The sequence below is a fragment of the Budorcas taxicolor genome, chromosome 12 (genome assembly GCF_023091745.1).
Source record: "Budorcas taxicolor isolate Tak-1 chromosome 12, Takin1.1, whole genome shotgun sequence".
NCBI lineage: Eukaryota > Metazoa > Chordata > Mammalia > Artiodactyla > Bovidae > Budorcas > Budorcas taxicolor.
Window position 1 is genome coordinate 16,460,816 of NC_068921.1, and position 19,716 is coordinate 16,480,531.

The 19,716-nt window shown below is 44.1% G+C and overlaps 1 protein-coding gene across 1 annotated transcript in view; it reads right to left on the reverse strand.

Moving 5' to 3' along the window:
• LCP1 (lymphocyte cytosolic protein 1) overlaps positions 1–19,716 on the reverse strand; it is a 58,240-nt gene that overhangs the window by 30,363 nt on the left and 8,161 nt on the right. Inside the window, exons 2-4 of the mRNA XM_052649946.1 lie at positions 3,078–3,165; positions 2,095–2,258; positions 1,791–1,920 (exon numbers count right to left, since the gene is read on the reverse strand). Of these exons, the coding sequence (XP_052505906.1) occupies positions 1,791–1,920; positions 2,095–2,258; positions 3,078–3,141 (358 nt within the window). The 5' untranslated portion in view covers positions 3,142–3,165. The remainder of the gene's footprint in view (positions 1–1,790; positions 1,921–2,094; positions 2,259–3,077; positions 3,166–19,716) is intronic.

Genomic DNA, 19,716 nt, shown 5'->3' on the forward strand with positions numbered 1-19,716 from the left:
CATGGACTATAGCCCACCAGGCTCCTCTGTCCGTGGAATTTCCCAGGCAAGAATACTGGAGTGGTTGCCATTTCCTACTCCCTGCGTAGGGAATCTTCCCAACCCAGGGATCAAACCCAGGTCTCCTGCATTGCAGGCAGATTCTTTGCTGCCTGAGCCACTATCTATTTTTATATATGTAAATAATTAAATGTTTATTTATATTTCTATACAATCTAAATATGAATACAGTCCAATGCTTACATGATAAAACTCAGGGTTCCGCCTCTCGCCCTGCTGCTTTCAGTGTGGGGTGATCACAGGCAATCTTTGCAATGTCTCTGAGACGCTTTATACAATTACAGGCATCTCTGCTTTTCCAAAGTTTGCTTTATGAGACCTTGTTTTTGCAAAAGAGCTACATCAGTACCTGTTTTTCCCCACCACAAGACATCCGCAGGGGATTTTTGCTTTTATGAAAAAAGGGGAAAAGTAAAAATAGTGCTCAGTGTTTGTTTTGCAGAAGCAGTGGGTATCCCAGCAAGGAGAGGACCACCACCCAGCTCCTTTCTTGGGACTACACACAGCATCCCAGCATCAAGCTGCCATCGCTCTGAACTGAGTCTGTGAGCATCTGTCTCATCTCAGTGTATTCCGTGCATCCATCAGCAAGATATGACCTAAGGTAACTGCTTCTTCACTTTGCACCACTTTGGTTTACAGAAGGTTTCACAGAAATGCTGTACTTTCAGATAGTGGGGGAAAACTGTATAATGAAATTGCTATGAAATGAAATCACTTGTGATATGGTGATATGATATTTTTTTCATATCAGTAAAGCTGCCAGAAACTGACTTTAGAAATTTTAATAAAGCCTCAAGTTATGCCTTATAGCTCAGCACTGTGTTTCCCAAATTGTGCATTACTGAAAGCAAGAATGTCCCTCAGAAGAATTTTGAGTCACAACAGTTTGGGAAACATTGCATAGCATATTATTGTCTTGAAGATTCCTATGCACATTTACAAAGCAAAGCCTGTAAAATTTGCTATGTTTAAAAATAAAAGGCTGAACTTGGTCTTTGCTATTAAGAATGATACATAACCATGAGCTGATCTTTAAGACCAAACTGTGTTTTGAAGACCTCAGGAATTACTGGAATTATTGGATTACTGTACTGTTTGGGCTATTAGAAGTTTCCATGAAGGCTGATGGATGGCAGCCTTCAGAATAAATACACAATTTTCCTCCAAATCAATGAAAACACAATTTTTTTTTTTTTGACTGCTCAGCAAGAATTAAGAACCATCATGAATTTTGGAGGTAGAAGCCTTTTTGTTCAAAAGATTGACAAAGGAGTTTTGGCAGCCTTTAATATGCTTTTTAACTTTTTTTTTTTTTTTTCTAAATTCATGTATTTATTTGGCTGCACTGAGTCTTAGTTGTGGCAGGTGGAATCTAGTTCCCTAACCAGGGATTGAACCCAGGCCCCTGTATTAGGAGTACAGAATCTTAGTCACTGGACCACCAGGGAAGTCCCTGTAATATACTTTTTAAATGCTGATGAGATTATTTGGCATTGGACCCTAACTAGAGCCAGAACTGTGGGCCCACTTATACACAGGAAGATAAGCAGTAGTTAATAAACCCAGATTAACTTCTCTTTGCACCCTTTAGGTTTGAATGCTGAATCTGGAATCTGTAACCACAAAAGACGTGGATCCTTTGGACATGGTTCCCTCTCCCCTTGTCCCCAGTTCATCCCAACCATCTCTCCACCTCTGCTTCCCAGCTCCCAGGCTGGTACACCTACCTGAGTACGAGTGTTGGGTGCCAACACTAGACTGCTCGGAAGTGCCCCCGATCGCACAAATCCCTTCCTTCTTATTGATAGCTTTTCTAAAGGTCTTGGCAACCTCTGTGCTTTTCAGGCCATGAAAAACCTGCAAAAACATAATGTCTCTTTAGAAACCTAATCTGCGATGTAGAAAACCATAAAGGAAACGATAAGCCATGCTGAAGCTAGAAAGACGGGACTGTGTTTGGTATTGCTGGTAGTTCTCAAACTGAACTTCCACGTTTCAAATGCATCCCCTTGGCTTCTGCATCATACTCACCTTGATAAACTCATCAAAGCTGATCTTCCCATCCTGGTCCAGGTCACCTGTGGCCATCAGGTTCTCTGTAATTTCTCTCACCCTGTAGCCAGGCAGAGGCAAGCAGGCAGCCTTGAACAAGTCATTCAGCTCATTGCAGCTGATGTACCCGTTGCCATCGGTATCTGTAAAGCAAACGAGGAGCTGATGGCTCAGGGCAATTTGGGTTACAGCACGAAGAGAGGCGAGAGAAGGCCTGATGGGAGGACCGTGGGTGGGAGAGGGGCTCATTCAGGGGTTGTGAGCTGACCCCATGCCAAGTCAGAATCTCACAAGGGACCTGTTGCTATTATAAATGGGTATTAGCATCATTCCCAACACCCAAGAGTCAAAATTTCAACACAGAGATTTTGACAACAAGCTGAAGAGACTCTTACAGAAAGAAGATGTGAAAATAAATCACAGACTTGGAGCTACAGATTAAGAAAAAGTGTTCGTTGCTGTTTAGTCACTAAGTTATGTCTGACTCTATAAGCACTCCATGGACTACAGCCTGCCAGGCTCCTCTGTCCATGGGATTCTCCAGGCAAGAATACTGGAGTGGGCTGCCATTTCCTTCTCCATCTTCCCGACCCAGGGATCACACTCTAATCTCTTGCATTGGTAGATGGATTCTTTACCACTGAGTCATCTGGGAAGTAAGGAATACTATTAAAACACAGGAAATTTTTTAAAAAGCAGACAAGCTATAAAAGCTGAGACTTAGTGGCCGTTTCCAGGAAAAGCTACAGGTGAAAAAAAGGCTCATATGCCACATTTTGATAGAGAAAGAAGTAATTTTCTTGAAGAATAGCTTTCAAAAATATTTCCCTAGCTCCTGTAATCAATACCACTGTATTCCTGCCCTTTCTACTATTTTGCTCATGTTACCAGTCATTGATTCTGTCCCGAAGCTACCGAAAAAAGGAGAGAATTGTGTGACTTGAGGTATCAGGTTCACTCACCCACTTTGGCAAAAGCTTCTCTGAGCTCCATCATTTCTTCATCGGATACTGATCCTCTGGCCATTTTTTACTGCGTTAGGCAACAGTTCTGCAAGGAGGGGACAACACAGGGAGTGACCGATGCGCATCCTCTGAAGATACCACATCTAGAAGCAATTCTTATTAAGTACAGAAATATTTCTTTGCACCCCTTATGACTTATACTTATCTTCCCAAGAGGTAAGAAATGGACGTTTTCGTATTTTATCTTTTTCAAATTTTTTAACTTTTTATTTTATATTGGAGTTTAGCCAATTAACAATGTTGTAATAGTTTCAGGTGGACAGCAAAGCAACTCAACTATACATACATATGAGTGAGTGAGGGAAAGTCACTCAGTCGTGTCCGACTCTTTGCGACCCCATGGACTGAAGCCTGCCAGGCTCCTCTGTCCGTGGAATTCTCCAGGCAAGGATACTGGAGTGGGTTGCCATTCCCTTCTCCAGAGGATCTTCCCAACCTATTGTCCCCTAAAATCCCCTCCCATCCAGGCTGCCACATAACACTGAGCAGAGCAGCCTGTGCTCTACAGAAGGTCCTTGTTGATTATCAAAGAAATAGCCTTTTTCTTAACCGGACTCCACTTTTTGGTCTCCAGAGACAGTCCTCAACATCCAGAAAACTAAGATCATGGCATCCAGTCTCATTGGCAAATAGACGGGGAAACAATGGAAACAGTGACAGACTTTATTTTTTTGGGCTCCAAAATCACTGCAGATGGTGATTGCAGCCATGAAATTAAAAGATGCTTGCTCCCTGGAAGAAAAGCTATGACCAACCTAGACAGCATATTAAAAAGCAGACATATTACTTTGTCAGCAAAGGTCCGTCTAGTCAAAGCTACGATTTTTCCAGTAGTTGTGTATGGATGTGAGAGTTGGACTATAAAGAAAGCTGAGCGCTGAAGAATTGATGCTTTTGAACTGCAGTGTTGGAGAAGACTCTTGAGAGTCCCTTGGACTGCAAGGAGATTCAACCAGTCCATCCTAAAGGAAATCAGTCCTGGGTGTTCATTGGAAGGACTGATGTTGAAGCTGAAGCTCCAATACTTTGGCCACATGATGCAAAGAGCTGACTCATCTGAAAAGACCCTGAAGCTGGGAAAGATTGAAGGCAGGAGGAGAAGGGGACAATAGAGGATGAGATGGTTGGATGGCATCACCGACTTAATGGATCTGAGTTTGAGTGAACTCTGGAAGTTGGTGATGGACTGGGAGGCCTGGCGTGCTACAGTCCATGGGGTCACAGAGTTGGACACGACTGAGCGACTGAACTGAACTGAACTGAACTGAAAGATGGTCCACACTGTTTCTCTCCTCCCTGTGATCCAGGCTGCTCCTCACGTCAGGAGATGGAGCTGATTTCCTCTCCTTGAATCTAGGCTGACTCTGTGACTGCTGTTAGTATTTAGAGGGCTGGAGAAGCCATGTCTGGGCTGGAAACTTGTGCTTCTTGCCTTTGGGAATGCTCCCTCCATCTGGGATGCTCATCCTTGGGATGGTCCCTCTTGGAAACCAACTCCCATGCTCTGAGATGTCTAAGCCACAGGAAGTATGATAATTGGATGCTCTAGTTAATGGTCCCTGCTGAGCTCCCAGGCAGCAGCCAGCATCAACTGCCAGCCAGCAGAGCGGGCCAATTTGGACATTCCAGCCCATTTGAGCCCCTGGATGAACACAGTCCCAGACAACATCACATGAAGCAGAATTGCCCAGAATTCTGATACCAAGAGAAGTGAGAGATGGGTTTAAAATCTCGACATTTTGGAGTAGGTTGAAACACAGATATATATGACTCAAACACAATTTTCACAGAAATGGTATTTTTAGAGATATGTTTATGTTCATATTTCAAATGAATATGTTTGGCCAAGTGAACAGATAACTTCAAAAGCAGTTATCAAACTTCTCTAAGTATTTTAGAAAAGAGGAAGGGAATCTGATCCTCTAATAAGTCTAATGGGAATCTGAGGGACTTTTTAGGTGTTCTCAGAAAGGCTAGTGTTGGCTAAGAGACTTTGCTAGTACCGGAGGAATTTCCCTTTCCCTGTGCATGATTGCTGCCCTCTAGTGGGTAGAAAGAGAATACAACAGAAATTGGATTTTACGCTTGTCTGCTGCTCAGGCACTTAAGTCGTGTCTGAATTTGTGCGACCCCGTCCCTGGGATTCATGTATGGATGTGAGAGTTGGACTGTGAAGAAAGCTGAGCACCGAAGAATTGATGCTTTTGAACTGTGGTGTTGGAGAAGACTCTTGAGAGTCCCTTGGACTGCAAGGAAATCCAACCAGTCCATCCTAAAGGAGATCAGTCCTGGGTGTTCTTTGGAAGGACTGATGCTAAAGCTGAAACTCCAGTACTTTGGCCACCTCATGCGAAGAGTGGACTCACTGGAAAAGACTCTGATGCTGGGAAAGATTGAAGGCAGGAAGAGAAGGGGATGACAACGGATGAGATGGCTGGATGGCATCACCGACTTGATGGACGTAAGTCTGAGTGAACTCTGGGAGTTGGTGATGGACAGGGAGGCCTGGCGTGCTGCAATTCATGGGGTCACAAAGAGTCGGACACGACTTAGCGACTGAACTGAACTAGTGTATTCTTGCCTGGAGAATTCCACGGACAGAAGAGCCTGGCAGGCGACAGTCCGTAGGGGTAGCAAAGAGTCGAAACGACTGAGGGACTAACGCAGTAGCTAATTCACAGGCCCATGTTTCAAATAGGAGTTCCATTAAAGCTTATGGAATTTCCCAGTGGGGAAGGGATAAGTGGGGTGAGAGTGTAGAAGAAGAAGTGTTTCTATTTACATTTGGGCCATTTTAGTGATGTTACTAACTTTAAAAAATATTTAAAGTTTGTGACAGAATGTTGTTTTAAATGGATTTCCTTTTTTATATTTGCACTTCGTTTCTGCTGTACTTTTTCTCAGTGACAACCAACCACACAAGACAGCGAACAGCTTTAACACAAAACTGTTGGCCAAAAAAAATGCATTATGCTCAATTTTGCAAATACACATCCCTTTTTCACCAGCTCAGTGTACTGCCACATACATTTATCACATGTATTAATAGTTTCAAACTTTCATTTTCCTAAGCAACCCTCTGTGAGTAGAATCCTTACACGTACACAACAGCTAACAAAAAATAACTCTGGGGAGGGATAAATTAAGAGTATGGGATTAACAGATACATAGTACTATATATAAAATACATACACAACAAGGATTTACTGAATAGCACAGGGAACTATATTTGATACCTTGTAATAACCGAAAATGCAAAAGAATCTGAAAAAGAACAGACATTTATAAAGGAATCATGGTGCTGTACACCTGAAACTAATATAATATTGTAAATTATTATATAAAATAAATATCAATATATATATAAAGTTAAACATAAAATAAATACTACAGTAAAATATAATATTGTAAATCCAATTAAAAAAAACAACTCTGAAAGACTTCGGTTGAAAAAAATCCAAATGCTCCCCCCTACCTCCACCATCCCATCTTCTTGCCATCTTACACACTAGCGGGAACTCCAAAGAGCATGACTTTAAAACTGTGGGATTATATATATTGTTATTATTTCGATTCCTTTAAATTGTGGGATTCTATATATTGTTACTATTTCCATTTATATTGTTATTATTTCAATATATAATTTAAGTTATATATGCTTAGTATTTCCATTTTCTCTCTATATATAATGTGGAATTATATATATTGCTATTATTTAAATCTTTTATTATCAAAAGCATCTATGGTATTATTATTTACCTTATATCTAAAAAGGTATTGGCCCATTAGGTTTCCTGACAGAAGGTAGAAGCTGTTGAGAGCTTAACTGTAAGGAAATGCAATCTCACCCATCACAACAACGTCAGCGCCCGGTGACACCGGTTACCTGACTTTCTTGCCTTCATTTCTCTTCCTTCCTTTTGTGCTTGTCTGTTTCTCTGTCTTCCTCCCTCCCTTCCTCCATCCCTCCCTTCCTTCTTTTCTTTCTTCCCTTGAGGTTTGTTGTTATTGTTCGCTTCCTTTTAAAAAATCAAGCCAGGAGATGTAAGAGACATGGGTTCAATCTCTGGGTCAGGAATATTTCAATATTCCCCCAGAGAAGGAAATGGCAACCCACTCCAGTATTCTTGCCTGCGAAATCCCAGGGACAGAGGAGCCTGGCGGGCTACAGTCCATGGGGTTGCAAACAGTCGGACATGACTGAGTACACCCACATGTACCATGCACTTGTTCCAAAACCAACTTGAGCCCAGTTACAAGGAGAGACCCAAGCCTAAGACCTACACTCAATAAAACGTGATCAAGCAGAAGCAGCAATAAGCACGGGTGAAATAAGACAACAGCGAGGGGGAGCCTTAATACTTCCAACACTGCACATTGTCAAAATCTAGTTCCAAGTTCTCCAGAGGTTAAATGCTAAAAAGGAGCTGTCACTTACACAATTCATTGATTGTATCTATGTGAGAAAAGTCAGTTTTCTTAGGGCAGCCCAACTGAGGCCTGAGAGCAGTACCTTCACCCAAACTGGGGAAGAGGACATTCATGGGGTGTAATAAATGCAAGTCCTGTGTTTCTTGTAATGTCCCACAGTGAAGACTGACGGCTCAGCTACATGCATTCACACTTCATAGAGCCGGAACCAGCAGCTCCGAGAAGTTAAGATTCATCTCTCAGACCGGGTAGAGGAGCAGCAGGACTCCAGGGCTCCAGTCTCCTCTCCTCTCCCACGCTGTCTGTTCAGGACGCTTTGCATCTCTCGTAGACGCTCGTTCCATCCACCCATTCACTCATCCAGCAATTATTCACTAAATATTGGACTGGCCAAAAAGTTCGTTCGGGTCTTTCCGTTCGCTGCTGACCTTGGACAGACCTTTTCGCCAACCCAATATATAACATGTCTGGCCTATGCGAGATTCAAAAAAAACTAGAATATGAAGTGTGTATCCAGGTGTTCTAGCTTAGGAAGTTTTTGCTTTCCTGTGTTAACAAATTAAGACTTCTGTTGGAAGATACCAGTGTGTAATTTTGCATACTTCACTAAATTCTTATGACTAATTTGGTTTGATTCTTCTTTATACTCAATACCAATAAGAGAAGGCTCTCCTCCGTTATATTTTAGCAAAGTCTTTGGTAAAGGCTGGCCCTTCTTGTTTTGGGGGTGTCTTATTTCTTGGTTCACAGATGTTCACAGGGTTGCTAGATAAATCGCTTCACTTACACATATTTGTGAAAGCCTACTACAAGGCAGGCACTGTTCTTCATTTCAGGTGAGTGGGCTGCCCTACTGCTCTGAAATATGAACCAGTGTTAAAGACCAAGAGAATGAATGGGGTCTCTGAATCTAAACTTGGCCTATTCTTTGACAGAGGACTTTTAGATTTTACAGCACGTGAGTGGTGAGAAAGACGTGTAAAGAGGCAGGGAATGAGATTGCCTTTTGAGGATCAAGGGCAGGATTGAGGAAAAAAGAAAGAATTATAGCACTGGGTGACAAAGAACATCTAAAGATCATGGTTCAGAGGACTTCCCTGGTGGTCCAGGGGTTAAGACTCCACCTTCCAATGGAGGGGATGTGGATTCCACCCCTGGTTGGGGAGCTCAGATCCCATGTACCTCACAGCCAAAAAACCAAAACACAACATAGAAACAATATTATAGCAAATTCAATAAAGACTTTAAAAATGGTTCACATCAAAAAATAAAAAAACAAAGATCATGGTAAAGTGAAAAAACAAAAAATAGCATGAAAATTGCAGGGCCCATTCAAATAAAAGATCTAGGGAAAGAAACAGGGTTATTTTAAAACCTTCTAAAAGATGTATATAAATGGGGAGGATTAACTCAGACAGAGGATCTCAGGGGAGGATCTCTCAGAGAGAAATCAGTCCTGAATATTCACTGGAAGGACTGATGCTGAAGCTGAAACTCCAAAACTTTGGCCACCTGATGCGAAGAACTGACTCATTTGAAAAGACCCTGATGCTGGGAAAGATTGAAGGCAGGAAGAGAAGGGGATGACAGAGGATGAGATGGTTGGATGGCATCACCGACTCAATGGACAAGAGTTTGAGTGAACTCCAGGAGTTGTTGATGGACTAGGAGGCCTGGCGTGCTGCAGTCCATGGGGTCGCAAAGAGTCAGACACGACTGAGTGACTGAACTAAACTGAACTTAGAGACACCAAATAGTGAGACAGCCTTACAATGAAAAAAATTCAAAACCCTCCCTGGTGGCTTAGATGGTAAAGAATCTGCCTGCAATGCAGGAGACCGGGGTTCCATCCCTGGGTCAGGAAGATCTCCTGGAGAAGAAATGGCAACCCACTCCAGTATTCTTGCCTGGAGAATTCCATGGACAGAGGAGCCTGGGGGGCTACAGTTCATGTTATGGGTCGCAGAGAGTTGGACACAACTGAGAGACTAACACTTTCCGCTTTTCAGAGCTTTAAAAGCTAAAGGGAAAGAGAATAGATTGAATTCATTTGAGAGGAGAAGTGGAGAAGTGGCAGGCACCAACCTAAATTACTACGATACTGTTTGTTGTTTGTTGAGCCCAAACAGGAATAGATGTTGAGGGAGTATTTCTTTTACCATCAGAGTGAGCGGTAAATCCTGGAAACACAATCCAACTTGTAGCGACAGAGGAATCTAAGAAATCATTTAGCACAACTCCCTCATTTTATAGAGAGAGAGACTGAAGTTCCAATGAGATGAAGTGCTTTGCTTACAAGTCTTCAAAGCACTCCCTGGGTAGGGTCTGTAACAGAAAGAGCAGAGCAGCAGAAGGCCAGAGTGACCATTAATCGGGCCATTAAGATCCACAACTGCAAACAGACCCTTTAATTAAACAGCGTTTCACAGAGCAGGGCAGGAAGAAGAGGTAATTAATGGAAAAACATGCAGAGGGGACCATTTCAAAGAAGGACATGGCTGGGGTTAGAATCAAGTATTAGGGACTTCACACAGTCTATTAATATGAAAAAAATATTTGCCCATGTTAATTCATGTGTGTTTGACGGCTTGTGTTGTAATTATGTGAGTTAGTTTCATAAAGATAATTGATGAGGGTCTGTTTGTAAATTACTGGCACCATATTGGCAGCTGACTCGAGGGAGGTCACTGCAGTAATGAGACGGGCTGTGGTCATTTGGAAGCTCCCACTTGGAGCTTAGAAGTGGTTGAGGAAGGCGTGTCCCTTCCAGGGCACGAACAAGCCCTTTCTCGCTGCTTCTGCAGTAAGTGGGGTCCTTTTAAATGACTACATCATCTAACTATGACTTTGCCAAGAACCACTTTAAAGTCTTTTGCAAACTGTGGTGAGTTCTGGAACCCCATTTCTGAACCACTGCCCAAATCATAAATCTAAGAAGACAAATCTCACATCATTCATCTAAGTCAAGTCTGGCCGCTCATTTTTCTGCAAGCACTTAAATTTATTAAATCAATGATTATAGAATCCCAGGACATTTGGCCAAAGAAAGAACCAGTCGTTCTTTTCAGAAGGTTATTTTTAAAGGCTCAAGAAAATCAAATTACCGCCCCTACCCCCCCGCCCTCTCCAAACTTCAAAAGCCACAAAACCTGTTCCCTCTTTTAGGTCATCGAGTTCTAAGTTTCTGTTTAAAGGAGGCTGGTATTTTCCAGATGGGTAGTGAAAGAGAATTTCTCAGAATGACTTCTTACACTAAAAGTGTCTCACTCAAGTTCCCTGAAATCTACATGCAGAAACTATTTGTAGGAGTTTACTACAGAACACAGTGCTGGAGAATTTACAGAAGGAAATGCATGCTGTAAAATGAATGTTAAAAAAATATATAAAAAATAAAATAAAATAAAATAAAATGAATGTTAAAATGGAAGCTGAATTTTCTCTGAGGAGTTTCCTAACTGACAATGAAAAGCAGCAGAAAGGCTGATAACACGTGATCTGTGCAGAGTGGACCGGCTACCTGGGCTCGCATCATTTTTGAAAGCAGGTAATGCTGTGTGGGTCGGTACTTTGATTCGATAGATTGATACCCAATTACATAACTGCTGGGATCAGAGCCCTATCTGTAACCTGGCATCACATTGCCAAGGGACTGTTTTGAATGTGCCCTACTTTTTCTGCAACTTGACACAGTGAGGAAAGTACAACAGGAATCTTGGGACCCAGGTTCCCAGCTTTCCCTCTGATTCAGCATGTATCCAGGAGAAAATTGTACAACTTCCGAACCCCTCACCGAGCAATAAGTAAACCCCAAACAACACGACGTCCAGAACATCATCAATCTGCCATCTTTAGCCTTACACTCTGATGATGAAAGAAGTGAAACATACAATACTTTGGATTCCAAAGCCAAATAACATCCCCATAAATTTTTGGAAAAGCAATCATGCTACAGTTATATCAGATAAGGAAGGAATTTTGCTTTCCGTTAATCCTGTTCCCTTTCTTTTACAAAGCAGAATGCTGTGTGTGGTTGGCGGGGGCGCACAGGGGATAATTTTCTCTGTATGCTTGGAATACCATTTCTCTGTGGATACAGATATTCCAAACTTTCACAGAAAGGATGATTCTCAACATGTATTTTTCAAATGCCTTTGTTTTTAAGAACCAGATAACTATGCGTGTGTGCCAAGCCGCTCAGTTATGCCCGACTGTTAGTGACCCCAAGGACTGTAGCCTGCCAGGCTCCTCTGTCCGTGGGATTCTCCAGGCAGGAATGCTGGAGTGGGTTGCCACGCCCTCCTCCAGGGATCGTCCCAACCCAGGAATCGAACCCAGGTCTCGTATGTCTCCTGCACTGGCAGGTAGGTCCTTTATCACTAGTGGCACCTGGGAAGCCCCCAAATAACTATAAATGTCCTCAAATACAGACGACCATTTAAAGGGGCCCTTGTGAATTCTGTGGTCAGGTCAGAATCTGTTTTAGATTGTCTGTTCTTTCCCCGCAGACACACTGGTTCTCCCAAGGCTCTGCAGAGGGCAGGACTCTTCTCTGCAAGTCTCAGAGGGAAACACGCAGCAGTCAGTGAAGCACGGGACGCTGTTCCCGCACAGGCTCAGCGGCTCTCTCTCTGTCTCAGGTGGTGAAAACACCCCTGGGGAGCCAGCAGCCCCAATTCCTCCAAACCTGATGGACCTGACCTTGCTCTGGCGTCTCTGTGATCTGATCAGCCTCAGAAGCTGAGGGGCTTCTGAAGCTGCATTAGCAATGGCACACAGAGCCCAGCTCTGGCCCAACTAAGGAGTGCCCAGCTCCCCAGCTCCCCTCCCAGCACACCCCGATGCCTGTTTTCTACCAAGCTGTCCACTCCACTAAGGATGCGACGCAGGCTAAACCTCTGGCAAGCAAAAGGGATGCTCCAGGCTGGGGTTGCCAGGCCCTCCTTGCCTTGGCCTCTGTCTCCTTCCCAGGGCTGTAGACAGTGACAGTCTTGGCATTCATGTCTAGAAAGACCACAGCTACCCTCCATTCCACATTCAACCACAAGGGCTTAAGATCCAGACTTTCACCTACTGGAAGCTCAGGGAACCCCAAACACGTCTTTTCAAAAAGCTGATTATTATTAAGGGCTAGTTGATAAGCCACTATGACAGCATTGTCTCAATATCAGACGTCATTCATTTCCTTCATTCATTCACTCCACCTATGAGTCTATGTGCAAAGTACTGCCCTGGTTACTAGGTACAAGCAAGGGACTCCCTGGGACATCATGAAGCCCACAGTTAAATGTCAAGTTTCAGATCCAACACAGAGATGACAGCTCATTACTGCCAAACGATTAACAGAATGAAAAGAGTTCTGCAGATCAAAAATGAACACATGAAAAGGCTAAACAAAGGACTGCAAGGGTGGAGGGGGGTAAGATGAGATAAGAGTAAGAAATTAGCACAGAAGCTTATCAAAAATAAAAACATCAAACATCTCAATCAGCCCATGCACTACAGGTAAGCAGATAATTTATACATGTGGACGTCTCCAAGGAAACCACAATAACTAGCAGGGAGTAGGAGAGAGAGCTTGGGGATCGGGAGACCCAGGCTGCTACCTGTCTGTGTAACATCAGGCTCCACTGAGCCTCTCTGGGCCTCAGTTTCCTCATCTGTAAATTGGGAGATAAAGTCCCTTCCATGTTAAAAGTTCCAAAAGTCTGTTCACTAGCTGACAAGTGCGAAGTAACAAGCTAGAGCCAGGGTTAGGTGTGTTTCAAGTGAGCCTATAACAAGGGCCAGGGGCCATGAGGAGCTGTGGCCATGCCCTGAAGCATCTCTGGGGAGAAGAACCTTCTCTGAAGTGGACCCAGCATCTCCCAGCCCCACCTGGTTCCTGCTCTTACCTCAGCATCGGGAAAAGCTCTGTCCTCATGCATTCTCCTCACTGACCCAGGCAGATGCCCATGGCTCCACCGCTCATCCCAGAGCAGGGAAGCTTCCAGAACGCCACGTGAGCTCCGCTTTCTGGGAGGTCGCTGCGTACATCTTAAGTCCGGCTGCTCCAGTTCAATTCTGGTATCTAGGCAAGACTGCATGCGCGCTGTCCCAGAAAGAGAGCCATCTACTATTTTCTCAAAAATATCCAAATAAGGCAACCCGACAAAGTCTCCGGTGTCTCACATCCCTACCCTGTAACCTAAATCTTGGCTGATATGATGAAAGCGCCCTCTCTTGGGCTATTCTCAGAGGGAATTACAGAAGCGGCTCGATTCATAAAGATTCCGTCACGTGCCTTGGTGAGAGCCACTGGACCTTCAAAAAAAAAAAATTCTTTAGACCTGTTTTTGGAGGCTCTCTTTCTCCAAATCTTTAGATAGTTTTCTTTGCTATCTTCTGGGTCTATGCCAAGGTCCTTAAATGAGAACACAAGAATAACAAGAGTCACAGGATGTAGAGATAAAAGGACCAGCCTTCCTATCTGGTCACTCCCCTATCACAGAGGAGTGAAATGACACCCAAGTTAAAGAATGTGCCCAATGTCACAGAGCTCACTGGGACTGCAGTCTAGGGCTCCTTACTTCTCCTCTGTCCTTGAGAGTAGGTTTTCAAACCTAGGAGGGAATGCTGTTCTTTAAGTAAGACCTGCTCAACGTAATGGGAAAGTACAAATGCCCCATGATTTCAAGTATCTTAGGAATACAATTTCATGTATGTTTCTTGCACTGGAAGGAGAACTTAGTCTAGGTAATGAGAAGGCAGTGTCCAGGTCCAGAGTACAAACAACATGTGCCCGTTACAATGTACAAATCCTACCGGCACTTTTCAGGGTTTCAGTGACTGAGGCATGACCAACGCCCTGTGTAGTCATCTGTACCTTCATTTTTGACTTCACAGGAAGGACCTCTGATAGTTTTTAGCAACCCAAAAGCAAACCACAGTAAGATAACTCACACTGAGGCATAACGTTCTAAAAACAAAATGCCAAATTCATAGGGGAATATGAAAATGATACCCTCAGACATCTCAGATTAGCAAGGTTTGAGACATCCTGCCCTTCCAGCTGCTGGGTAGGGCTCCCCTGAGTCCTTCCTTCTCTGAGGTCTGGTTCACACGTCTATGGCTCAGCCCCCACATTGACACCTCCATTTCTCCCAGCAGATTCTGAGATCACAAACCATAAGGCATCTAACAGCATTGCCTCGTGGCTGGTGCTTAGTAGGTACGCAGGAAATCACTTGTAGGCGTGAACAAGCAAACCCATAAACTAATGGTACCCAGGGCTTGAGAAGGCTATGGTCATCTTCTTTGAGGAGTTAAATACTAACATTCTCATGTGAAAGTTAAAGTGTTAGTTGCTCAGTTATGTCTGACTCTTTGCGACCCCATGGACGGTAACCTCTGTCCCTGGGATTCTCCAGGCAAGGATACTAGAGTGGGTTGCCATTTCCTCCTCCAGGGGGCCTTTCTGACCAGGGAGTGGGCCTGGGTCTCCTGCCACCGAGGAGGCCATTCTTGTGTTCACACTTATCACATCCCTTCCACTGAGAGATACAAACGTCAGAACAAGGCAAGCGGATGCGCCAAGTTTATCTGAGGCCACTTGGCGGGAAAAGCGACTCTGCAAGCGTCCCTCGGCTGTCTTTGAACTGGGCTGGGGGTGCTCCCGGGCCCTAGCCTCCAGCCACGGGAGGGTTCCGGCTGAGACAGCAGGGCCTGGGGCTGAGCAGTTTCTGTAAACCCTGCTGGCCGCCGCTGATGCTGAGGTCTCTACCTCAGTGTACAGTGTCTCACTTGGAGCCGAGTCCTGCTGTGGGGGGAGGGACTGTGGTGCGGAGACAGATCAGGACAGGAAGGAGGGGAAAATCAGCCTGGATGCACAAACTCAACGTATCAGGAACGCACGCAGGAAAGAACTAGGAATGGGTGCCAGAGTTCACCTGAATATAATTTGCACATCACTATCTGGACGTGAAATTGCTCCTGTGGTAATCCTAAGCGTCCACCACTAAGTCGTTTTAGTTGCTCAGCTGTGTCTGACTTTTTGGGACCCCATGGACTCTAGCCCGCCAGGCTCCTCTGTCCATGGGATTTTCCAGGCCAGAACATTGGAGTGGGTTGCCATTTCCTTCTCCAGGAGATCTTCCTGACCCAGGGGTCAAACCCATGTCTCCTACATCGGCAGGTGGGTTCTTTACCACTGAGCCACCAGGGAAGCCCCCTCGACCGGTGAATAAATTGTCTCCTTACATTCAGTAGAGCATGCAGCAAACCAAACCAACTGAAGAACAAATTCTTGAACAAATTCTTGAATACGGCCCTCCGAACTGTCATCCCTACTAAGTCAGGAAATAATAGCTACGTGACATTTGGCATTTTGCAGTTTTTACTAACTTGTTTTTAGAGTAACACATGTTTATCTTAGAGCAACATACGTTTATCTTAGACAATGTAAATGAGTAAGAAGAATAAAATATAAACCACCTGTAACTCCAACACCTAGTGACAACTGATCTATTTTGGTGTATACGCTTTCACATGTTTTATAAATATACACACTGTATATTTATTTGTACATTTCTTCTTTCAATCAACATCTGCCAAGTACCTACTCTATTCGAGGTCGTGGTTGGCTGCTGGTGATGCAAATATAAGATGCGGCCCTGGCTTGTTAGGTAAGGGAGATAGACACCAGTCACTAGAAAACAGGGGGACTTTTTAGATTTGCAGGAAGGGGGAACACAGCTCTCCCCAGGGGAGACATGCATGGTGCCCCGGAAGTAGTGAGATGTGACCTGAGTTTCCACAGATGGGAGGAGCCTGCTTAACGATCAGTCTTTTCCTTCTTCATACAGAGTGAGGAAGCCATATGCTCTCCATAGAAAGGTTATCTATGTTGGGCCAGAGAAAACAACAGCTAAAGGACAAACGGAAGACGAGCTAATGTTCCCTTAGTGGTTACTCAACGCTAAACGTTTTCTATGCATTATCACACTGAATTCCACCACAACTCTATGTGGCATAACAATTATTTCCTCTTTATAGATGAGGGAACTGAGATTTAAGTAACTGGCCCAAGGTTACATCGCTCTGAACCAGGGAAACCCCAGACAGTATGGCCCTGCAGTGTGAGAAAATGGGAAAATGGGGGCCCTGAAAAGAGGCGTTGCTCCCCAAAGTCTCAAAGTGAGTCACTGACTCATCAGAGAAGAGGAGAAGAGCCTCCAGAATCCTACTTTGGTCAAAAAAGTATGAGAAAAACACAAGTCAGTTATGGGCTTCCCTGGTGGCTCAGATGGTAAAGTATCTACCTGCAACGTGGGAGACCCAAGTTCGATCCCCAGGTCGGGAAGATCCCCTGGAGCAGAAAATGGCAACCCACTCCAGTATTCTTGGCTGGAGAATCCCATGGACTGAGGAGCCTGGTGGCTACAGTCCATGGGGTCCCAGAGTTGGACGCGACTGAGCAACTATCAAAGTTAAAGAGGTTTTTTTTTTTAAAAACCAACCCTGAGATGCACACTCCATGAAACATAAGATGGACTTACATCTTCTGTATTCCATAAGTGGATGGGGAGGAGGACAGTGGGAGGGGTTTCTCCCACTGGTTTCAAGAACAGCACATATTTAGTTTACAGCTTCACCGAGGCTATAACAAGACCACTTTCTCCCAGTCTAAGCGAGTGTGAGGGCATGACAGGTTTCTTACAAACCTCATCCAACCACTGATGATCTTATCTTTCTTTATGAAATTAGGCTTGCCATATACACAAAAAAGAGTGAACTAGGAAATAACATTGTAAAGCAAAAAGATGCTGGATTTTCTGATGTAGTGGCTTCCTCCTGCAAACTTGCATATACGTTACTTAAATTCTGAGTCTCAGTTTCTTTATATGTAAAACGGAGATATTGACAACAGTATGCAGGGTCCTTCAAAAACCAAAAACAGAACTACCATCTGAACAACTTACTAGAGGAAGAAATGGCAAACCACTCCAGTGTTCTTGCTGGGAGAATCCCATGAACAGAGAAGCCTGGCAGGCTACACTCTGAGGGGTTGCAAAGAGTCCAACATGACTGAGCACTCTCACACACACACATACACACACATGAACAACCTAAGTGTCCATCAACAGGTGAATGGATAAAGACGACGTGGTACATATATACAACGCAACATTACGCAACCATGTAAAGGAACAAAACTGGGTCACTTGCAGAGATGTGAATGGACCTACAGTGTGTCATACAGAGTGAAGTGAGTCAGAAAGAGAAAAACAATTATCATATATCTATTGATGCACATATAGGGAAACTAGAAAAATGGTACAGATGAACCTAGTTTCAGGGCAGGAACAGAGATGCAATGTGGAGAACAGATGTGTGGACACAGGGCAGGGGTGGGGGTGGGATGAGCTGGGAGATAGATTAGGGGTCACAGACTATCTTGTGCTAAACAGACAGCTAGTGGGAGCCTGCTCCGTGACGACCAAGATGGGCAGGCTGAGGGTGCCGGAGGGATGGAGGCTCAAGAGGGAGAGCATAGTATATACACATAGCTGATTCTTTACCTTACATGCAGAGTACATCATGAGAAACGCTGGCCTGGATGAAGCACAGCTGGAATCAAGATTGCCGGGAGAAATATCAATAACCTCAGATACGCAGATGACACCACCCTTATGGCAGAAAGCAAAGAACTAAAGAGCCTCTTGATGAAAGTGAAAGAGGAGAGTGAAAAAGTTGGCTTAAAGCTCAACATTCAGAAAACTAAGATCATGGCATCTGGTCCCATCACTTCATGGCAAATAGATGGGGAAACAGTGGAAACAGTGTCAGACTTTATTTGGGGGGGCTCCAAAATCACTGCAGATGGTGACTGCAGCCATGAAATTTAAAGACGCTTACTCCTTGGAAGAAAAGTTATGACCAACCTAGACAGCATATTAAAAAGCAGAGACATTACTTTGCCAATAAAAGTCCATCTAGTCACAGCTATGGTTCTTCCAGTAGTCATGTATGAATGTAAGAGTTGGATTATAAAGAAAGCTGAGCGCCGAAGAATTGATGCTTTTGAACTGTGGTGCTGGAGAAGACTCTTGAGAGTCCCTTGGACTGCAAGGAGATCCAACCAGTCCATCCTAAAGGAAATCAGTCCTAAACATTCATTTAAGGACTGATGCTGAAGCCAAAACTCCAATACTTTCGTCACCTGACACAAAGAACTGACTCATCGGAAAAGACCCTGATGCTGGGAAAGATTGAAGGTGGGAGGAGAAGGGGACGACAGAGGATGAGATGGTTGGATGGCATCACCAACTCAATGGACATGAAGCTCCACGAGTTGGTGATGGATAGGGAGGCCTGGCATGCTGCAGTCTATGGGGTTGCAAAGAGTTGGACACAACTGAGCGACTGAACTAACTAAATAACTATAGCTGATTCACTCTATTGTACACAGTTACATTCCCACAAAAATAATAATGTAGTCACAGTGCTCATCCATAGCGCTGTGTTAGAATAAAACAAGACAAAGTGTTTCAACTGTATACAACAGTGCTTGGTGAAGGAGGGAGGAAGGAAGGAAGGAAAGGGCAGAGGGAGGGAGAGAAGGAGAAAAATAAAAAAGGACCAGAACTTCTGTTACGAAACTATCTTGGGGAACAAACCCAATTTCCATTATCAATTGTATGAAATACTATGTAGAGTCACTGTCTAAAATTCACACTTAATTGTTCTGTGTGTGGGTGGGTGTAAATCTAGATTTCACACTTATGCTTTATCTTCAAATGATCTTAGCTTGGCTTGCTCTGGCTCCTGTACCACTTCTCTCCTCCAGAAGCCTTGAAGTCAGTTTCAAAAGCAGCTGCGGAATTAGTAGATGATACCAACCAGAAGCCAACAGCAATAGTATTGGCTGATTTCATGCTGAGCGGTCAAGGGACTCTGGGCTCAGTCTTGCCCGAGATACATACTGTGGAAAGTACCTTCTAACAGTTGAGGAAGTGTGGCCAGAGTGGGAAAATGTACAGCAATCTTAAGAAAAGCCTGACCACATCCATTGTGAGTCATGAAATGAGAAGAGATCTCTGAGTATCTGTGATGAAGAACACTGGCCTATGACTCCTCACTCTCAGGTACACCGATGCTTGGGGCTGAT